The 16,109-nt window shown below is 48.8% G+C and overlaps 1 protein-coding gene and 1 long non-coding RNA gene across 3 annotated transcripts in view; one reads left to right on the forward strand and one right to left on the reverse strand.

Annotated features, from left to right (window-relative positions):
• The window catches only part of LOC133127916 (uncharacterized), a 20,629-nt gene extending 19,025 nt beyond the window's left edge, over positions 1-1,604 (reverse strand). The window contains exon 1 of the long non-coding RNA XR_009708687.1: positions 1,393-1,604. This is a non-coding gene — a long non-coding RNA (uncharacterized LOC133127916). The remainder of the gene's footprint in view (positions 1-1,392) is intronic.
• On the forward strand, positions 812-14,727 carry dusp10 (dual specificity phosphatase 10). Of its 2 annotated transcripts, none has more exons than XM_061241042.1 (4): positions 812-1,116; positions 2,500-3,354; positions 11,830-12,204; positions 13,703-14,727. In XM_061241042.1, the coding sequence occupies exons 2-4, from the start codon at positions 2,547-2,549 to the stop codon at positions 13,966-13,968; spliced, it is 1,449 nt and encodes a 482-aa protein (XP_061097026.1). In that variant the 5' UTR covers positions 812-1,116; positions 2,500-2,546; the 3' UTR covers positions 13,969-14,727. The 2 variants fall into 2 exon arrangements, with proteins under 2 accessions (XP_061097026.1, XP_061097025.1); XM_061241041.1 differs by lacking the exon at positions 812-1,116 and adding an exon at positions 1,242-1,734.
• The last annotated feature ends 1,382 nt before the right edge of the window (positions 14,728-16,109 follow it).

Raw genomic sequence — 16,109 nt, forward strand, 5'->3', positions numbered from 1 at the left:
CGTGTGCATGTGTGTGTGCGTGTGTGTGTGTGTGAGTGTGTGTGAGCGTGAGCATGTGTGTGTGCATGTGTGTGTGTGAGTGTGTGTGTGTGTGTGTGTGTAGAGGCGCGTGTAACACCACCCTCTTCTGAAGCTGTTCCCACACAAATAAGAAATCTGAAAACAATCACACCATGACATACAAAGTAATTTATTGCTTTATGGACAATGCAATAACATCTTTTTCTCACATCCTCCTGAGACTTGACATTTTGGCTTTCCTAAGCTCTGTACAGTATTTATCTTAACATAAGGGACATTCAATTGAAATAAATTAAAATATATTTTAAAGAACATTTTCGCTGTCATTCAAGTATTGCCAAAAATACCTGGGTCTCAGGGGGATATGGGTTTGTGACCTTGTTTGGAAAGATAGAATACATACAAATAGATAGGCTACATCTGTTCATGTGCATTTTGACTGGAATACATTTTACACAACATTTGGATTGTTATACAAAACCTGCATTTCTACATGTCTTCTACATTCCTGCTGCTACAGGCATGGGAAGAGACGTCAATAAACGTCCCGTTCAGATTCAGCCCCGCGTCTCCCCCTGTGGCGTTCTGTACACGTCACAGTGTCTGGACGCTGTATTTTACAGCCGCAGCCGGGCGCGCACGTTTGAAAAGACCACGGCGGCGGCGCGCACGGGCCCGCCTGCTCCATTCCGCCTCGCTCCGGCTTCACAGCCTTTTGATTGGCTGCCAATGACATCACCCCTGCTCTCATATACAGAGCCCATCAGCATTGTTCACTCGACAGCCCTGAGAAAGCTGACTTTACACCCGACAAACTCCACCCTCCCTCTGCCCCGGTTGGTTATCGCGTTAAATGATCGCATATTTAATATTAATGACGTCGTCTACTGGCTCCCGTGCGTGTCAATCGTAAAGTAGTAGTTCTCTAGGTTGGTTGACCCCACTTTTATATTATATGACTGGGACCAAGGCTGAAAGTAAAAATGTTGCGGATTCGCAGCAATGGGACGGGCTGAATGGAGGTAACGTTGTTGATTAAAAACAATTAAAATATCTGACCAAAAACATCGGGACGGTACAGAGGTTTTCCAAAGTGTAAGTAAAACTTTTTTTGTTAAAAACTGTAATTCTATGTATAACTCGTTCGGAAAGTTTTTAAATATATATTTAATGTGTGGACATGCAGTGCTGTATCCATGGCATGCTAAACTGCATGTGTTTCGTACGGCGCGGCACTATTACATGAACCATGGCGTTTTACCTCCACACAAATTCATGTTTTCACCGAATGCAATGGAACACTGGACGCAGAGCTGATTATGAGTGACATTTGCGTGAAAGCGAATTTAAGCCGAGCGGCTCGATCTGTACCTGTAGGTTTACATCTGAGTTCCTCAAGTTGATGGTGTGGGCTTGCCTCTCCGAAAGCAAGGGAGCATATCCACGCTCAGCCTCGGTGTAATTATGATTGATAGCGTACAGATGGTACACTGTTTGCACGCACACCTTTTTCGCGATAGTTAATTTTGCGACGTCATTTGACGTTAAAATTTGCAGGGGGAAAAAACTTCTCGGACCGTGGATTTATGCCGAAACAAGTGTAGACATTCCCAGCACGTCCACATGCCGGGCGCAGTAATCAACATATCTCTGTGATTTCGGTGTTACCGGCTCTCTCCACTCAGACGGGTGTATTCTGTATGTGTGCAGCGGGTATGTTGCCTTGCGGGTGGCGAAAATAAACATAATCGCCGGGAGATAAAGGACGAAAAGGCATTTTAACGCAGTGTGTAGCCGCTCCAGACGTGTTTTGGGGGGGAAAGCGACCGCAGTGGGTTGGTGCAGTGGGCTATGTTATATTTAAGCCGCGGAAAATGTGTACAGATCTGGACTATCCGGGGACAATTTGACCAATGATGAGATTTTTTGGTTTTTCTTTTATTAAGTTGAACGCTCTGTTTGACCCGCATGATTCTGCCTGTTTGGATCCGGGCTTTCACAGTAAATTCAGTTGTAGGGAGTCGAATTCCCCAAACGGAATGCAACCCCGCTATATATTTAGCGGCCGAGCACCGCAGTGAATTTAGTCCCCCCATCTCCAAGTCTGGCCGTCTCGTTTTAAACGCCAGGAGAGCGCGAGAGCATCACACACACACGCGCACACACACACACGCACGCACACATGATTCGTTGCTATAAACTGAACCGTTTATTTACCGCATCATGTAGGCTACATGACACTTGAATTTATTTATTTATTTAGCTAGCAACTGAACCTACTGAAACGTGTCACTACCTTCTTGCTGGTAGTGAAGTGTATCAGAAAAGAAAGTGGCCCTCGCCTACAGGAGTCTGTGGAGCAGTGATCTTGTGTTCAACCGACCGGCGTGTCCCTGGTGGTGTGTCTCTGGTGTGGCTCCCGGTCGGTGGGTCGGTGAATAACCTGTGGTCTTGTGGCCCTTGCTCCCTGCCTCCTAGACGGGACTCTCCGGTTCTTCCTGGATCGCGCTCCGCTCAGTCTCCACATGCCTCCCTCTCCTCTCGACGACAGAATCGTGGTGGCGCTGAGGCCGATCCGACCGCAGGACCTGAAGCTCCGCCTGGACCGCCCCGGCAGCGGCTGCCTGGACTCCGTCTCCCCGGGCGACGGACCGCTGGTGAGCGCGACGGTGCTGGAGATTGGCGCGGCCACGCTGAGTTATATGCCCTCGTCCAGCGGCTCCTCCCGCTCGTTGTCCTGTGGCTGCAGCAGTGTGAGCTGCTGCTCCGTCAGCACGTACGCCAAGGACCCGGCCCCCCCCAGCGCCGCCCCGCGGGTCAGCCTGAGCTCCCCGAACCTGAGCTCCGCCCTGCCCCCCGCGGCCCCCAGCGCCGAGCATGAGGCCCTGACTCCGCCCGTCACGCCCCCCGCCCCGCGGCCCCCCGCGCCGCGGCCCCCCTCCCCGGTGCGCCTCATTCACCCGGCCGAGCTGGCACGCAGGATGACCCGCCCCGCCAAGCCCGGCCCCGCCCCCGCCCCCCCGGCGGCCGCCCCGCCCGTCATCATCGACTGCCGGCCCTTCATGGAGTACAACCGCTGCCACATCCGCGGGGCGGTGCACGTCAGCTGCTCCGACAAGATCAGCCGGCGGCGGCTGCAGCAGGGCAAGGTGACGGTGCTGGACCTGCTCTCCGGCCGGCAGGGCCCCGACTCCTTCGCCGGGCTCTTCTCCCGCGACATCGTGGTGTACGACGACGGCACCGCAGACCCCGGCCGCGCCACGCCCACCCAGCCGCTGCAGGTCGTGCTGGAGTCCCTGCACCGCGAGGGGAAGGACCCCATCGTGCTCAAAGGTACGGGGTTATCACTGGGGTACGGGGTTATCACTGGGGTACGGGGTTATCACTGGGGTACGGGGGTTATCACTGGGGTACGGGGGTTATCACTGGGGTACGGGGTTATCACTGGGGTGCGGGATTATCACTGGGGTTACGGGATTATCACTGGGGTACGGGGTTATCACTGGGGAACGGGGGTTATCACTGGGGTACGGGGTTATCACTGGGGTTACGGGATTATCACTGGGGTACGGGGGTTATCACTGGGGTACGGGGGTTATCACTGGGGTACGGGGTTATCACTGGGGTTACGGGATTATCACTGGGGTACGGGGGTTATCACTGGGGTACGGGGGTTATCACTGGGGTACGGGGGTTATCACTGGGGTTACGGGGGTTATCACTGGGGTTACGGGGTTATCACTGGGGTACGGGGATTATTACTGGGGTACTGGGGTTATCACTGGGGTACGGGGGTTATCACTGGGGTACGGGATTATCACTGGGGTTACGGGATTATCACTGAGATAAACAGAATTATTACTGAGAAACGGGGTTATCACTGAAGCAGGGGGATTATTACTGGGGTACGGGGATTATTACTGGGGTACGGGGATTATCACTGAGAGAAACATAATTATTTCTGAGGCAGGGGGATTATGATTGAGGCATGGCAATTATCACTGAGGTATTGGGATTATTACTGAGAGGAATGGGGATTATTGAGCAGTACGGTGATTGTTACTGAGAGGTAGAGCTATTACTGAAAGGCACTGGGATTTCGTATTAGGGATTATTACTGAAAGATACAGTGATTAGGGATTATTTGGATGATTACTGAAAGGTGCTGGGGTTTCAAGTATGGGATTGTTACTGAATGGTAAAAAGTTTTGATCTTTGGGTTTATTACTGCAAGGTACTGGTGTGGCTCTGAGTTTTGGGATTACCACAAAAAAAAAACAAGCAAAAGAAACAAACCTCACAGTTTGATCCCAAACCATACAGGGTACAAGAACATGATACAAACGGGTCTGTGCTTTTACACCGATACATTTAACTTTTAATTGTGTTGGCATTGCATTAACACTGTAGATTTTGCCATGCACTGTAGGTTAGGGCTCGGCTAAAGTTAGGGTTAGTGGGTTTAATCTGACTGAGAATGAAAGTAAAGTTTGATTAAAGATGATTAAACTCAAACAGGTGGGAGGTTGTGCGTGGGCTGCTGTGTGCTGATTGGAGGATCTGAGGAGCCGAGTTTGGGGAAGCGAGGCCACATTCGCGGCGGTTTTAGTCGGGGGTTTTTAAGATGGCTGAATGTGGGCTGTGTGCTCATCTGCTGGAGTGGGCGGGGCCCTGCACGTGCTCGGAGAGAGCCGTCCAACGCGCTCGTATCCAGTCCATCTCCAGCCGTGTGCGCGCGCCGCCCACCCGCACACCTGATCTGTAACGGAGGAGAACCGCTCTTCTGGAGGCAGGGGGGCGTGTGTCAGTGACGACTCTCCGCAGAGACTTCACAAACAGACCTACCGAGGCTACAGAGACAATCCCCCCTGGAGCACTGTGGGGTTAAGGGGCCTCGCTCAAGGGCCCAACGGCTGCACTGATCTTACTGTGGCTACACCGGGGCTTGAACCATCAACCTTCCAGGTCCCAGTCTGGCACCTTAGCCACCAGGCTACAGGCAGCTTCGGGCCCTAATGCTCATGGCGTTATGGTCCTGATCTCAGCCTGTATGGGGGTGTGGAGGGGCTGTTTGTCCAGGCTGCCGCGGGCTTTCTCTGGGCTGTGTGTGAGTTGGCTCTGCGTCTCTGCGGGATAAACATGGGCAGTGTTTGATCTCTTATTTTCGGCGTTGCGCTGAAGTAGTAAAGCAGAGCTTCTAATTTGGGCGTGTCGGAGACGAGTGTCCGGGAGGGGGCGGGTGGGGGGGTCTGTGTTTTCTCTGGACGATTTTGGAAGAAGCGCAGAAGGAGTAGTTTGCATCACTCTCCAAAAAGAGGGACATTACCCGTCCTGGGAAACATGCATACACAACCCCCCCAAATACGTACATACGCCCCCCCACCCCATATACAGGAAGTAGCGAGGCCGTGACAGGATTGGATGGCTGCACTGTCACATAAAGAGCGCTTCTTTTTTTCCCCTCAACATTTTTTCAGTGAGCTGAATCTGGTGTGTGATTTTGGTTGTTTGGTTGTGCTGGGTAGATCCTGCTTCAGATCTGTGTGTTCGTGTGCGTTTGATCCTGTGTTCAGGTGTGTGTGTGTGTGTGTGTGTGTGTGTGTGTGTGTGTGTGTGTGTGTGTGTGTGTGTGTGTGTGTGTGTGTGTGTGTGTGTGTGTGTGTGTGTGTGTGTGTGTGTGTGTGTGTGTGATTCCATAGCTCTCTAGTTTTACCTGGTGTATGGCATGGTATGATGGAGTATCTAACAGTGATGAATGGTTCGGTATTGTCTTTCCTTCATTGTTGGTGTGCAGAATTAGCCGCACTACACCTGCAGATTCAGATCTCCGCCCTGCACATTAGTTTTGTTCTGCGATCTACACTGTCTGGTTCCTAAAGCGTTGTTTGTAAAAACCTGGGCACCACGTTTATATGGTCTGCACTGGACTGTAAGTGTGTGTGAATGGGTGAATGAGAAGCATCAATTGTATAGCGCTTTGGATAAAGGCGCTATATAAATGCCGACCCTTTCCCCCCACACTGTGCCTGATCCCCCACACTGTGCCTGATCCCCCACTCTGTGCCTGATCCCCACTCTGTCCCTGATCCCCCACTCTGTGCCTCTGTGTCAGAATAAGCTTTGTGGTGATTAAGTCCCCGTTACTGCCTCCACCGCTGTGCATTGTCCTTTACTTGAGTTCAAGCTTTCTTCTGATTGGTCGCCAACTGCACCGACACACTGCTGATTGGCTAAAATGTAAATCACTTTTTTTGTGAGAACGGCAGTGCGTCCAATGCTCCTGTAGGGGGCAGCGTTCTTTGCTGTCAGGATGAATTCATGAAGAATTAAACTTGATATTATAAAATGTGTAAAGATTGCATGGTGTTACCTTTACAACCTTTTTAATTGAAGTCCTGTAATCTGTTTAAAGTGTTAGTGTTAGGGTTCTGTCAAATCTGATTCTGTCCGGTATGGTCTGTCATGATCCGGCTTGGTCTGGTTCTGTCTGGTCTGGTCCGGCATGGTCGGGTTGAACCTTTCTCAGGTGCCAGGGTGACTGGCTGGTTTAAGCACGGGGGAGAGATCAGGACACATTCAAACCACAGAGGATCACAGAGGAAGCAGCTCTTCAGCGCAGTGATATAGCAAAAACATTCTGCTACTGTATAACCTTGTTTTAGCACAACAACTAGACAAGAACAACATTAGTGTTTAGGAAGGCTAGTTAATTGCCCAATCTGGGATTTAAGGTGGTGTTTTGGCTGTAGCTAGGATTTGAGGTGGTGTTTTGGCTGTAGTTGGGATTTAAGGTGGAGTTTTGGCTGCAGTTTGGATTTGAGGTGGTGTTTTGGCTGTATCTTGGATTTAAGGTGGTGTGTTGGCTGTATCTTGGATTTAAGGTGGTGTGTTGGCTGTAGCTGGGATTAAAGGTGGAGTTTTGGCTATAGCTAGGATTTGAGGTGGCGTTTTGGCTGTAGTTGGGATTTAAGGTGGTGTTTTGGCTGCAGTTTGGATTTGAGGTGGTGTTTTGGCTGTATCTTGGATTTAAGGTGGTGTGTTGGCTGTAGCTGGGATTAAAGGTGGTGTTTTGGCTGTAGCTGGGATTAAAGGTGGTGTTTTGCCTGTAGCTGGGATTTAAGGTGGTGTTTTGGCTGCAGTGTGTGAGTCACTGCGTTTCTGTCCTTGCTCTCTCTCTAGGCCACTTCCTGTTTTTATAACGAGATTAAAAAGCGGTAAAGTCATGGTGAATTCATCACTCCAGACCGAATGTTGCTTACTGCGTTAGACTAGTTCAGCTTTGAGCTCCCCCCTCCCCCCTCCACTTCACCAGGGCTGGTTATTTTGACTCCGTGCGTGCGATGGAGAGCAGCCATTTTGTAGAATGTGTTTAAAAGAGCTGAAAGACTGGCTCTGCGCAACGTCACCACGATGGCAGGAGGGAGGGAGCGAGAGAGAAGAACGAAGACCGGGCCTGAGGGCCTGTGTGTCTGACTGTGACCGGGGACCGGGCCTGAGTGTCTGTGTGTCTGTCTGTGACCCAGGACCGGGCCTGAGTGTCTGTGTGTCTGTCTGTGACCCAGGACCAGGCCTGAGTGTCTGTGTGTCTGTCTGTGACCGGGGACCGTGCCTGTGTGTCTGTGTGTCTGTCTGTGACCCAGGACCAGGCCTGAGTGTCTGTGTGTCTGTCTGTGACCCAGGACCGGGCCTGAGTGTCTGTGTGTCTGTCTGTGACCCAGGACCGGGCCTGAGTGTCTGTGTGTCTCACTTCCTGTTCGACTCCTGAGAAGATCTGAGTTGAGCTGGTGATCACATTTTTGGCACCACGTTCCAGCGGGATGGCTGTACAGTCCCGCTAAGAAAGATCACATCGTGTCTGTCGTCATGTAAGATGAGTAACCTCAGAAAAAAACTCAATAGGGGATATATGTTCTACAGAGGAGCCATGCTTGCAGTACATCATAGTATCTTATCTTTCTGAATGAAACCGTCTTTAGTTTGTGACTTACAAAGCAAACAAACCAGTATGATTAAAAGTGTCTGAATGAAACCTTTTCCCAGTACAGCCCCCAACCATGTTTGAAGGGGTTTTGTAGAACAAAATGTAAATGGAAAAACAGGAACAAACAGATAGGAGAGATGTAAACGGCCTGGTGTGTGTAATGGAGGAGGGGGGGGGTGTTTGGTCTGTAAACTTCCCTTAACTGTACTGCCCAGAGCACCACCTGCCCCGTTCCCATGGTGACGCAGTGAATGGCACACGATGACATCACTGGGGATGATGTCAGGGCTGGTGATGTGAACAATGAATGAAGTGATGCATTGTTTGATGCCCTGGGGGGGGGTGGTGAGGTAATGTTAACAGGTGCCCAAGGATGGAGTACCAGGGAATATCCGCTTTCCTGTCTATGTAAACACTTTCTGGGGGGGGGCAGACTACGCCCCCCCCACCCCCGCCCACACCCTGAGGCGGGTGCTAAATGTCGAGGGCTCTTTTTTCATGCATTTGCTTCCAAAGATCGCATAAATAATTTCATTAATAAATCATCGCTGTTTTTGGCTGAGAACGCGTTTTGAAAGTCGGGGTTTTTTCACAAGATGGCTGTCCAGCCGTGTTCTGTAGAAGTTTGTGTTTCAGATTCTTTCGCTTTGGTTTGTTTTCGCGTGGCCCCCGGGGGTATCCGGTATCCGATGCGGTCTGAATCCCGGGCGGCGTGTTTGCCGCCGTTGGATCGCAGACGGCGTGAAGCTTCCAAAATGTCCAGAAGTATCCACAGGCCGCGAGCCCCGTGTCTCCGGCGCGGAATCATTTTCACTCGGTGACAAGAAGGGTCAACAGTCAACAACACTTTTGTGTGTTTATGTTTCTCGATTAGGCCAGTTCTTCAAGTTTTGGCTTCAGGCATAACTGCCAAGAGGCATCATTAGCCAGTGCCAGTAATTCAGCATAATTGTGTTTAGTTGCTTTTTTTAGTTTTAAAAGAGCAGGTTTCCTTTTTTCAGCTGAGAAAATTAGCTTTTGGTTCATTGTCCTTGAGTGTCTGAGTGTCTGAGTGTCTGAGTGTCTGAGTGTCTGAGTGTCTGAGTGTCTGAGTGTCTGAGTGTCTGAGTGTCTGAGTGTCTGAGTGTCCTCACACAAGCTGAACACATTAATGGACACATTAATGGACACATTTTGGTGAAATGGCCTTGAGTGTGAAACCTGCTCATACTTTTCTGGGCTTAGTTTAAAAGCTTCCTCCTGTTGAATTGCCTTCATAAATCAAACTGAATAAAATACATATAATTTATATAATTCAGGCATTCCCAGCTCCGTTTCTGGGTGACGAGTGTGTATTTCATGTCATGGTGGTTTCATTTACCCTACGTGACTATGAACTGATGCTGGGTCTGTCCTGTATGAGTGATCCGGTGCTAGATACTATCTAGCTTTATGTACACTTTAGTGGTCGGAAAAGACAAACATTGCTGGGCTGAATGGCTTGTTCTCATGGTTGTGTTACGTTACGTCACGTCAGTTACACTTTCTCACCGTTTATAGCAGGCAGCTGCAGCTCGTGACTTTATCAGAAATGTCGGACTGTATGAATTATGGGGCGGGTTCAGTGATTGAGAGCAGGGGCTGTTGGGGAAACCCCGAAACCGATTGACCCTCACCGCGCGACTGTGAGAACTTAACGAGCTGCAGGTGTGTAATGAAGCCGGTGTGTAATGACGCAGGTGTCTAATGACACAGGTGTGTAATGACACAGGTGTGTAATGACCCGAGTGTTCACCTGAAGCGTGGGAGTGTGCTGAACCCTGAGAGCTGTCTGTCTGAGACCCGGCTGCTGGGTTCAGGTTACGAAGGGCCCTTAAGCAGTGCGACAGAGCCAGGTGTGTTACCTGTGAGACAGGCAGGGCACGGGTGACTTTACCTGTCGAACGCAGTGAGAGCCCGTCCGTCATCATGTTCTGTAGCGGGGTTTGCAGCCTTGGTCTCAGAGCGAGCAGGGTGCCTGCTTTTCACTGTAAGCCGTGTGTTCTAGGACTAGCAGAACTACAGTCTCATGGCTGCGGTGTTTTACTGGGACCTGGAAAGGTTGCTGGTTCAAGCCCCAGTGTAGCCACAATAATGTCAGTGCAGCTGTTGGGCCCTTAACCCCACATTGCTCCAGGGGGGATTCTTTAGTCTAATGAACTCTAAGTCTCTTTGGGTAAAAGCGTCAGCTGATGTCATGTACAGTTGTGTTCAAGAAAATAGAAGTACAACGTCAGTAACCTGATGAACCACTGTTCCTGGTAGTAGTGTTATTTCTGCATTGCAAATACTTGTAGATGTAGTAGTGTAATAGAAAAACAACAGACCCAACTGTCATGACATGCACGCTGCTTGTTCTGAATAATTGACTCATTGATTGAAAGGGCCATGTTCAAAATAATAACAGTGTGGAGTTTAATTCGAGAATTCATTAATTCTGTGAAAAAACAGGTGTCACTAATTGTCGTTTATTAAGGAAGAATGTAAGCAAATGTTTCACACATTGTTATAAAATATATGTCCTTCTGAATTGCTAAGTAAAATGGGGCGTTCCGAACATTGTTCGGAGGAATAACGTTATTTGATTAAAAAGTTGATTGGAGAGGGGAAAACGTATAAAGAAGTGCAGCAAATTATAGGATGCTCAGCGAAAATGATCTCATATGCCTTAAAATGGCAACAAAAACCCAAAACAAGCGGAAAACGGATCGAAGAATAGTCAGAATGGCAAAGATTCAGCCATTCATCAGCTCCAGAAAGATCAAAGATGATCTACAATTTCCTGTAAGTGCTGTTACAGTCTGTGAGACTTTTGATCGAAGCTAAACTATCAGCAAGAAGCCCCCGTGAAGCACCATTGTTGAAAAAAGGACATGTGCAGAATCGGTTCAAATTTACCAAGGAACACATTGATTAGCCCAGAGAGAAATGGCGTAACATTCTGTGGACTGATGGGAGTAACATTGTTCTTTTCGGGTTGTCGACATGTTTTTCATACTATGGTGTTGGGTTTGTATACCAGGGATCATGGATCAGTTTGAATACATCAAAATACTTGAAGACATTATGTTGCCGTATGCCGCAGAGGAAATGCCCCTGAAATGGGTGTTTCAACAAGACAACGACCCCAAACACACAAGTAAACAAGGAACATCTTGGTTCCAGACAAAAAGGATTGAGGTGGCCAGCTCAATCCCCTGACCTCAACCCCATTGAAAACCTGTGGGGTGACGTTTGTGTGAAGTTTCTGAAGGAAAACCCAAAAATTCACAGGAACTGGAATGTAGTTTGTTCATCCTGGGCTGAAATACCTGTTTCTAGGTGCTAGAAGTTGGTTGACTCGATGCAACGCAGATGCGCAGCAGTTGCAACTAAATATTAGTTCAGTAATTTAGTTATATCTTGAAAAATTTCTTCAGTTTATAAAGTAATGTTTGAATTGAATGTGTAATGTTTCCACTGCATTTGAAATATGGAACTAAAAGCTATAAAAAAATAGTATAAAAAAATAGCTTTATTAACTTTAACATGCTGCTCTGTATTTGAACGCAGCTTTAGCTGTGAGTGGTTACAGGATCAGACCAATCCCAGTGATCGTTATGTCTTATGGTGCATGACTGGGACCCGCAAGGTCGGTGGTTCGATCCCCGGGGTAGCCACAATAAGATCCACACAGCCGTTGGGCCCTTAACCCTGCATTGCTCCAGGGGAGGATTGTCTCCTGCTTAGTCTAATCAACTGTACGTCGCTCTGGATAAGAGCGTCTGCCAAATGGCACTAATGTGATGTCTGGTGTCTCCGCCCTGCAGGAGGTCTGAGCAGCTTCCGGCTGAACCACGAGGGCCTGTGCGACAACTCGCTGCACCTGCAGGAGGGGCTGGACGTGGGCGGGGCGGCGGGGCTGTCGGGGGCCGGGGGGGTGGCCCTGTCCCTGCCCTCCACCCCGGACGTGGAGAACGCCGAGCTCACGCCCATCCTGCCGCTGCTGTTCCTGGGGAACGAGCGCGACGCACAGGACCTGGAGCTCCTGCAGCGCCTCAACATCGGGTTCGTCCTGAACGTCACCACGCACCTGCCGCTCTTCCACTACGACTGCGGCCTGCTGAGCTACAAGCGCCTGCCGGCCACCGACAGCAACAAGCAGAACCTGCGCCAGTACTTCGAGGAGGCCTTCGAGTTCATCGGTACGTCCGCCGCCAAACGATCATCCCGCGGGCCGCAGTGTCTGCCGGCGTTCCCTTCACCCGCGCGCTACACCACCCGATTTCTCTAATTGGCTTATTATCCGAGCCGAGCAGGTGAAATGATGAGCTGGGCGGGGCACGGTAGGAGCGGATACCTGCAGATACTGTGGCTCACAGGACAGGGAGTTGAGTAGTGTGGCTGTAATACATATTCATGAAATACTTTGACTTTGTAGATGGGAATGTCTGTGTATACATATACGCACATGTAAGATTTATTTGTATAGGGCCGACAGTATGCAGGCTTTCCTTCCAGCCAATCACAACACCAGCTGATTTCACTGATTGGTTCCCTTCTTTCTGGTGGAAGGTGTGTTAATTAGTGAAATCAGCTGGTGTTGTGATTGGCTGGAAGGGCCTCCATGGCACGTAACTGGGCCCCCCTGCTGACATAATCTCACACAAATGAATCTTACACGTGTGTTTGTGTGTGCACAGACATGCGTCATAGAGCACCAAACAATAATATGTAAAACATTTTTATCTCTCACAGGATCTGTAGGAGTATAACTGGTGACTAATTTGCTCCTTGTATGAAAGCAGGCCTTTGCACAGGGGATTTTGAAAATGATAATTCTCTCTGGTCTTTGATGTCATCAGCACACGTGGGCGAGGTGGCCTCATTGTTTTGTGTAATATGTTTAAAAACAATAATATCATACATTTTTGGCCGCAAATTTAGCGCTTGGAAAACAAAACTGGAAGAAAAGATTATGTGGAGTAGCCTGTGATTCTGGAATGGACCCCTGTTATTGACTCAATAATCCTCACTTTAGTGAGAGCCTATTATTCAGTTTCTATAAACGGAGAGTCATTTTATTCCTGTGAATTGGCTTCATTTTCCTGACCAACAACCCCATATTTGGAGTTTCCAAATGAACACACCTGCATCCTTTCCTTCGCAAAAATGGAATGTATTGCAGTATATTGTAAATATGTGGAAAAATATAATGATAAAGTATATTTCACAGGAATGCATGTTTTAGAAAATAGATGGCAATAACAGGTTGTAGCTCAGGCTAATGCTAATCAACCTTAGCTATGCTAATGCAAAGCATGGCATTGCTCCCAGGCTAATGCCAATCTATGTTAGTTATGCTAATGGTTGCTGTGGCTCCCAGGCTAATGCTAATCCACCTTAGCGATGCTAATGCAAATTGAGCCTCTTTTTGAACAGGACCAAAGCAGGACTGAGTATTCTTGTGTGTGTATTTCAGACAGAAAGCAATGGTGTTCATGGTGTGTGTGTGTGTGTGTGTTCATGGTGTGTGTGTGTGTGTGTTCATGGTGTGTGTGTGTGTTCATGGTGTGTGTGTGTGTGTTCATGGTGTGTGTGTGTGTGTTCATGGTGTGTGTGTGTGTTCATGGTGTGTGTGTGTTCATGGTGCGTGTGTGTGTGTGTGTGTGTTCATGGTGCGTGTGTGTGTGTGTGTTTCAGAGGAAGCTCACCGGGCAGGGCAGGGCCTCCTCATACACTGCCAGGCCGGGGTCTCGCGTTCGGCCACCATCGTCATCGCCTACCTGATGAAGCACACCTGGATGACCATGACCGACGCGTACAAGTTTGTGAAGACCAGGAGACCCATCATCTCGCCCAACCTCAACTTCATGGGCCAGCTGCTGGAGTTCGAGGAGGACCTCAACAACGGCATCACCCCCCGGATCCTCATCCCCAAGCTCATGGGCGTGGAGACCATCGTCTGAGGAAGAGGAGGAGGAGGTGATGAAGGAGCTGCAGATTTGGCCTCCCTGCTGGGACAGGTCGGCCCCTGAGATGGAGTGTTGCATCGTGGGGCCTGTTCCGCCCCCCCGGTGCGTTTTTTTGGGACACGAGGGGCGTGTTGTCACGTGAATTCACACGCGTGTGCGTGTGCGTGTGCCAGTGACGGCGATCTGGGGGATCTGGAGTTTTTCGGACCATGCTGTTCTTCCCAGTTTGTCTTTTTTTGGGGGCGCGGGCGAGCTGGGTGGAGTGGAGAGGGGGAGAGAGCCTTCTACTCAGAGATCTTCTCCTGGGATATAGTTTGCACTGAATTTAGTACGATGCGTGATTTTTATGGTGGCAGGCTGTTCTGTACAGGCCTGTAGAAGGAGTGAACACATGAACACAGATGTGAGAGAGAGAAAAACCCAGTGAACAAACAGACAGACGGACAGAAGAACTGAGTGTTTCCTGTTCTGCGGTGGAGCAGTTGTCTCCTGGCCTGGCCTGGCGTTGGCCTGGGCGTGCTGAGGAGGGCTAACATACACCAACCTGCCTGTGAATAAAGGACTGAAGATTCAGTTTGGTCTGTTTCTGTCCCTGTTACTCTTCCTCTTCCTGTTTCTCTTTTACTTCCTGTTTCTGTTCCCGTTCCTCTTCCTGTTTCTCCTCTACTTCCTGTTACTCTCCCTCTCCCTCTTCCTTTTTGTTTCTCTTCCTGTTCTGTTTTTATGTTGTTTTTATATTGTTTTGGACTTGTTTGTGGGGGTGGGGTGAGGGTGAGGGTGAGGGTGGGGGTGGGTGTGGGTGTGGGTGAGGGTGAGGGTGAGGGTGAGGGTGGGTGTGGGAGTGGATCTGGGAGTGGATGTGGAGGCAGGGCTGAATGTGGCCTGACCTCCGGCTTTTTGTGCAATAATTTCTGAGTGGAATTCTGAAACAAAATGGAGGATAGCTGGACCTAAACATGTACAGAGTGAGAATTAAACCAGTTCCGGTCCCTGTTGGTGATTGACATGGAACTATATATTATTTTTGTTGTTTTTGGGACACCAATGCTGTGCCATATTACTGGGCGCTAAAGAACATCAGGAGGATGATGATGAGAAGAAGAAGAAAAAAACAAAAGTTAATTTAATAATTTCTTTCCTTCTTTCTGGCACTTTGTACTAGTGTGTTTGCTGTTGTCTGTTGTACAATGTCATTTTGTTCATTCTATAAAAAATCATGAAACCATTCAAAGTTTTGTCTTGTGTATTTCAGTAATCATCCTTCATGTGTCTTATCTGTGTGCAACTTGTGTAGCTGTGTTGACCTTTCACTCTGTGACGTTCTGATGGATCGTACAGCTATCTATGAACGATAATCCATCAGAAGCTTTGTTTGCATGATGAAGATAAACCTAAGCCTTTACTGAGGGCAGTTTTATAACTGTAGAATGTGTTTTCCCATGACAACTGTAGATTGAAATGCCATAAACCACAATCTATTCTATTTCTATTTAAATTCCATTTCTATTTGTACCCATAATTCATAACTCATTCATTTGGCTTGGTCTTGTGCCTGTTTTTATCAGAAATTTTAAAAGATTTTTTTTAGTACATTGTTAATCTTAAAAAGATACAGTTTAAGATTCATGAGATTATGAAGAGCTTTCAAAGATGTTGGTCGGTCAAATTAGTGATGAGAGACTGGTTTCCTGAAGCTAATGGCTAGAGCAGACGTGTCCAACCCTGGTCCTGGAGAGCTACAGGGTTTGCTGCTTTTTGTTTTCACCTTAAAATCAGCACCCTGTTGCGACCCAGGTAACCAGGTAAGTTGAGTTAGCTGTGAAATCGACTGCTCTGATTGATTAAGTGCAGAGTAACAAAGATCCGCAGCTCTCCAGGACCAGGGTTGGAGACCACGAGGCTAGAGCAACATTGAGCTGTCCATCACTGAGCGTTGCTCACCACAGCAGAACATCATTGGCTGTAGACAGTCAAGAGTCACACAGGGTAGCTCCGCCTACCTTTGGGTTTGATGAAACCTAATTCCCATCACGAGGTCAGGGTAGAAAACCTCCACTGATGTACGGTCTGTCTGGCTTAAAACCTCCACTGATGTACGGTCTGTCTGGCTTAAAACCTCCACTGATGTACGGTCT

The sequence above is a fragment of the Conger conger genome, chromosome 5, assembly GCF_963514075.1.
Source record: "Conger conger chromosome 5, fConCon1.1, whole genome shotgun sequence".
NCBI lineage: Eukaryota > Metazoa > Chordata > Actinopteri > Anguilliformes > Congridae > Conger > Conger conger.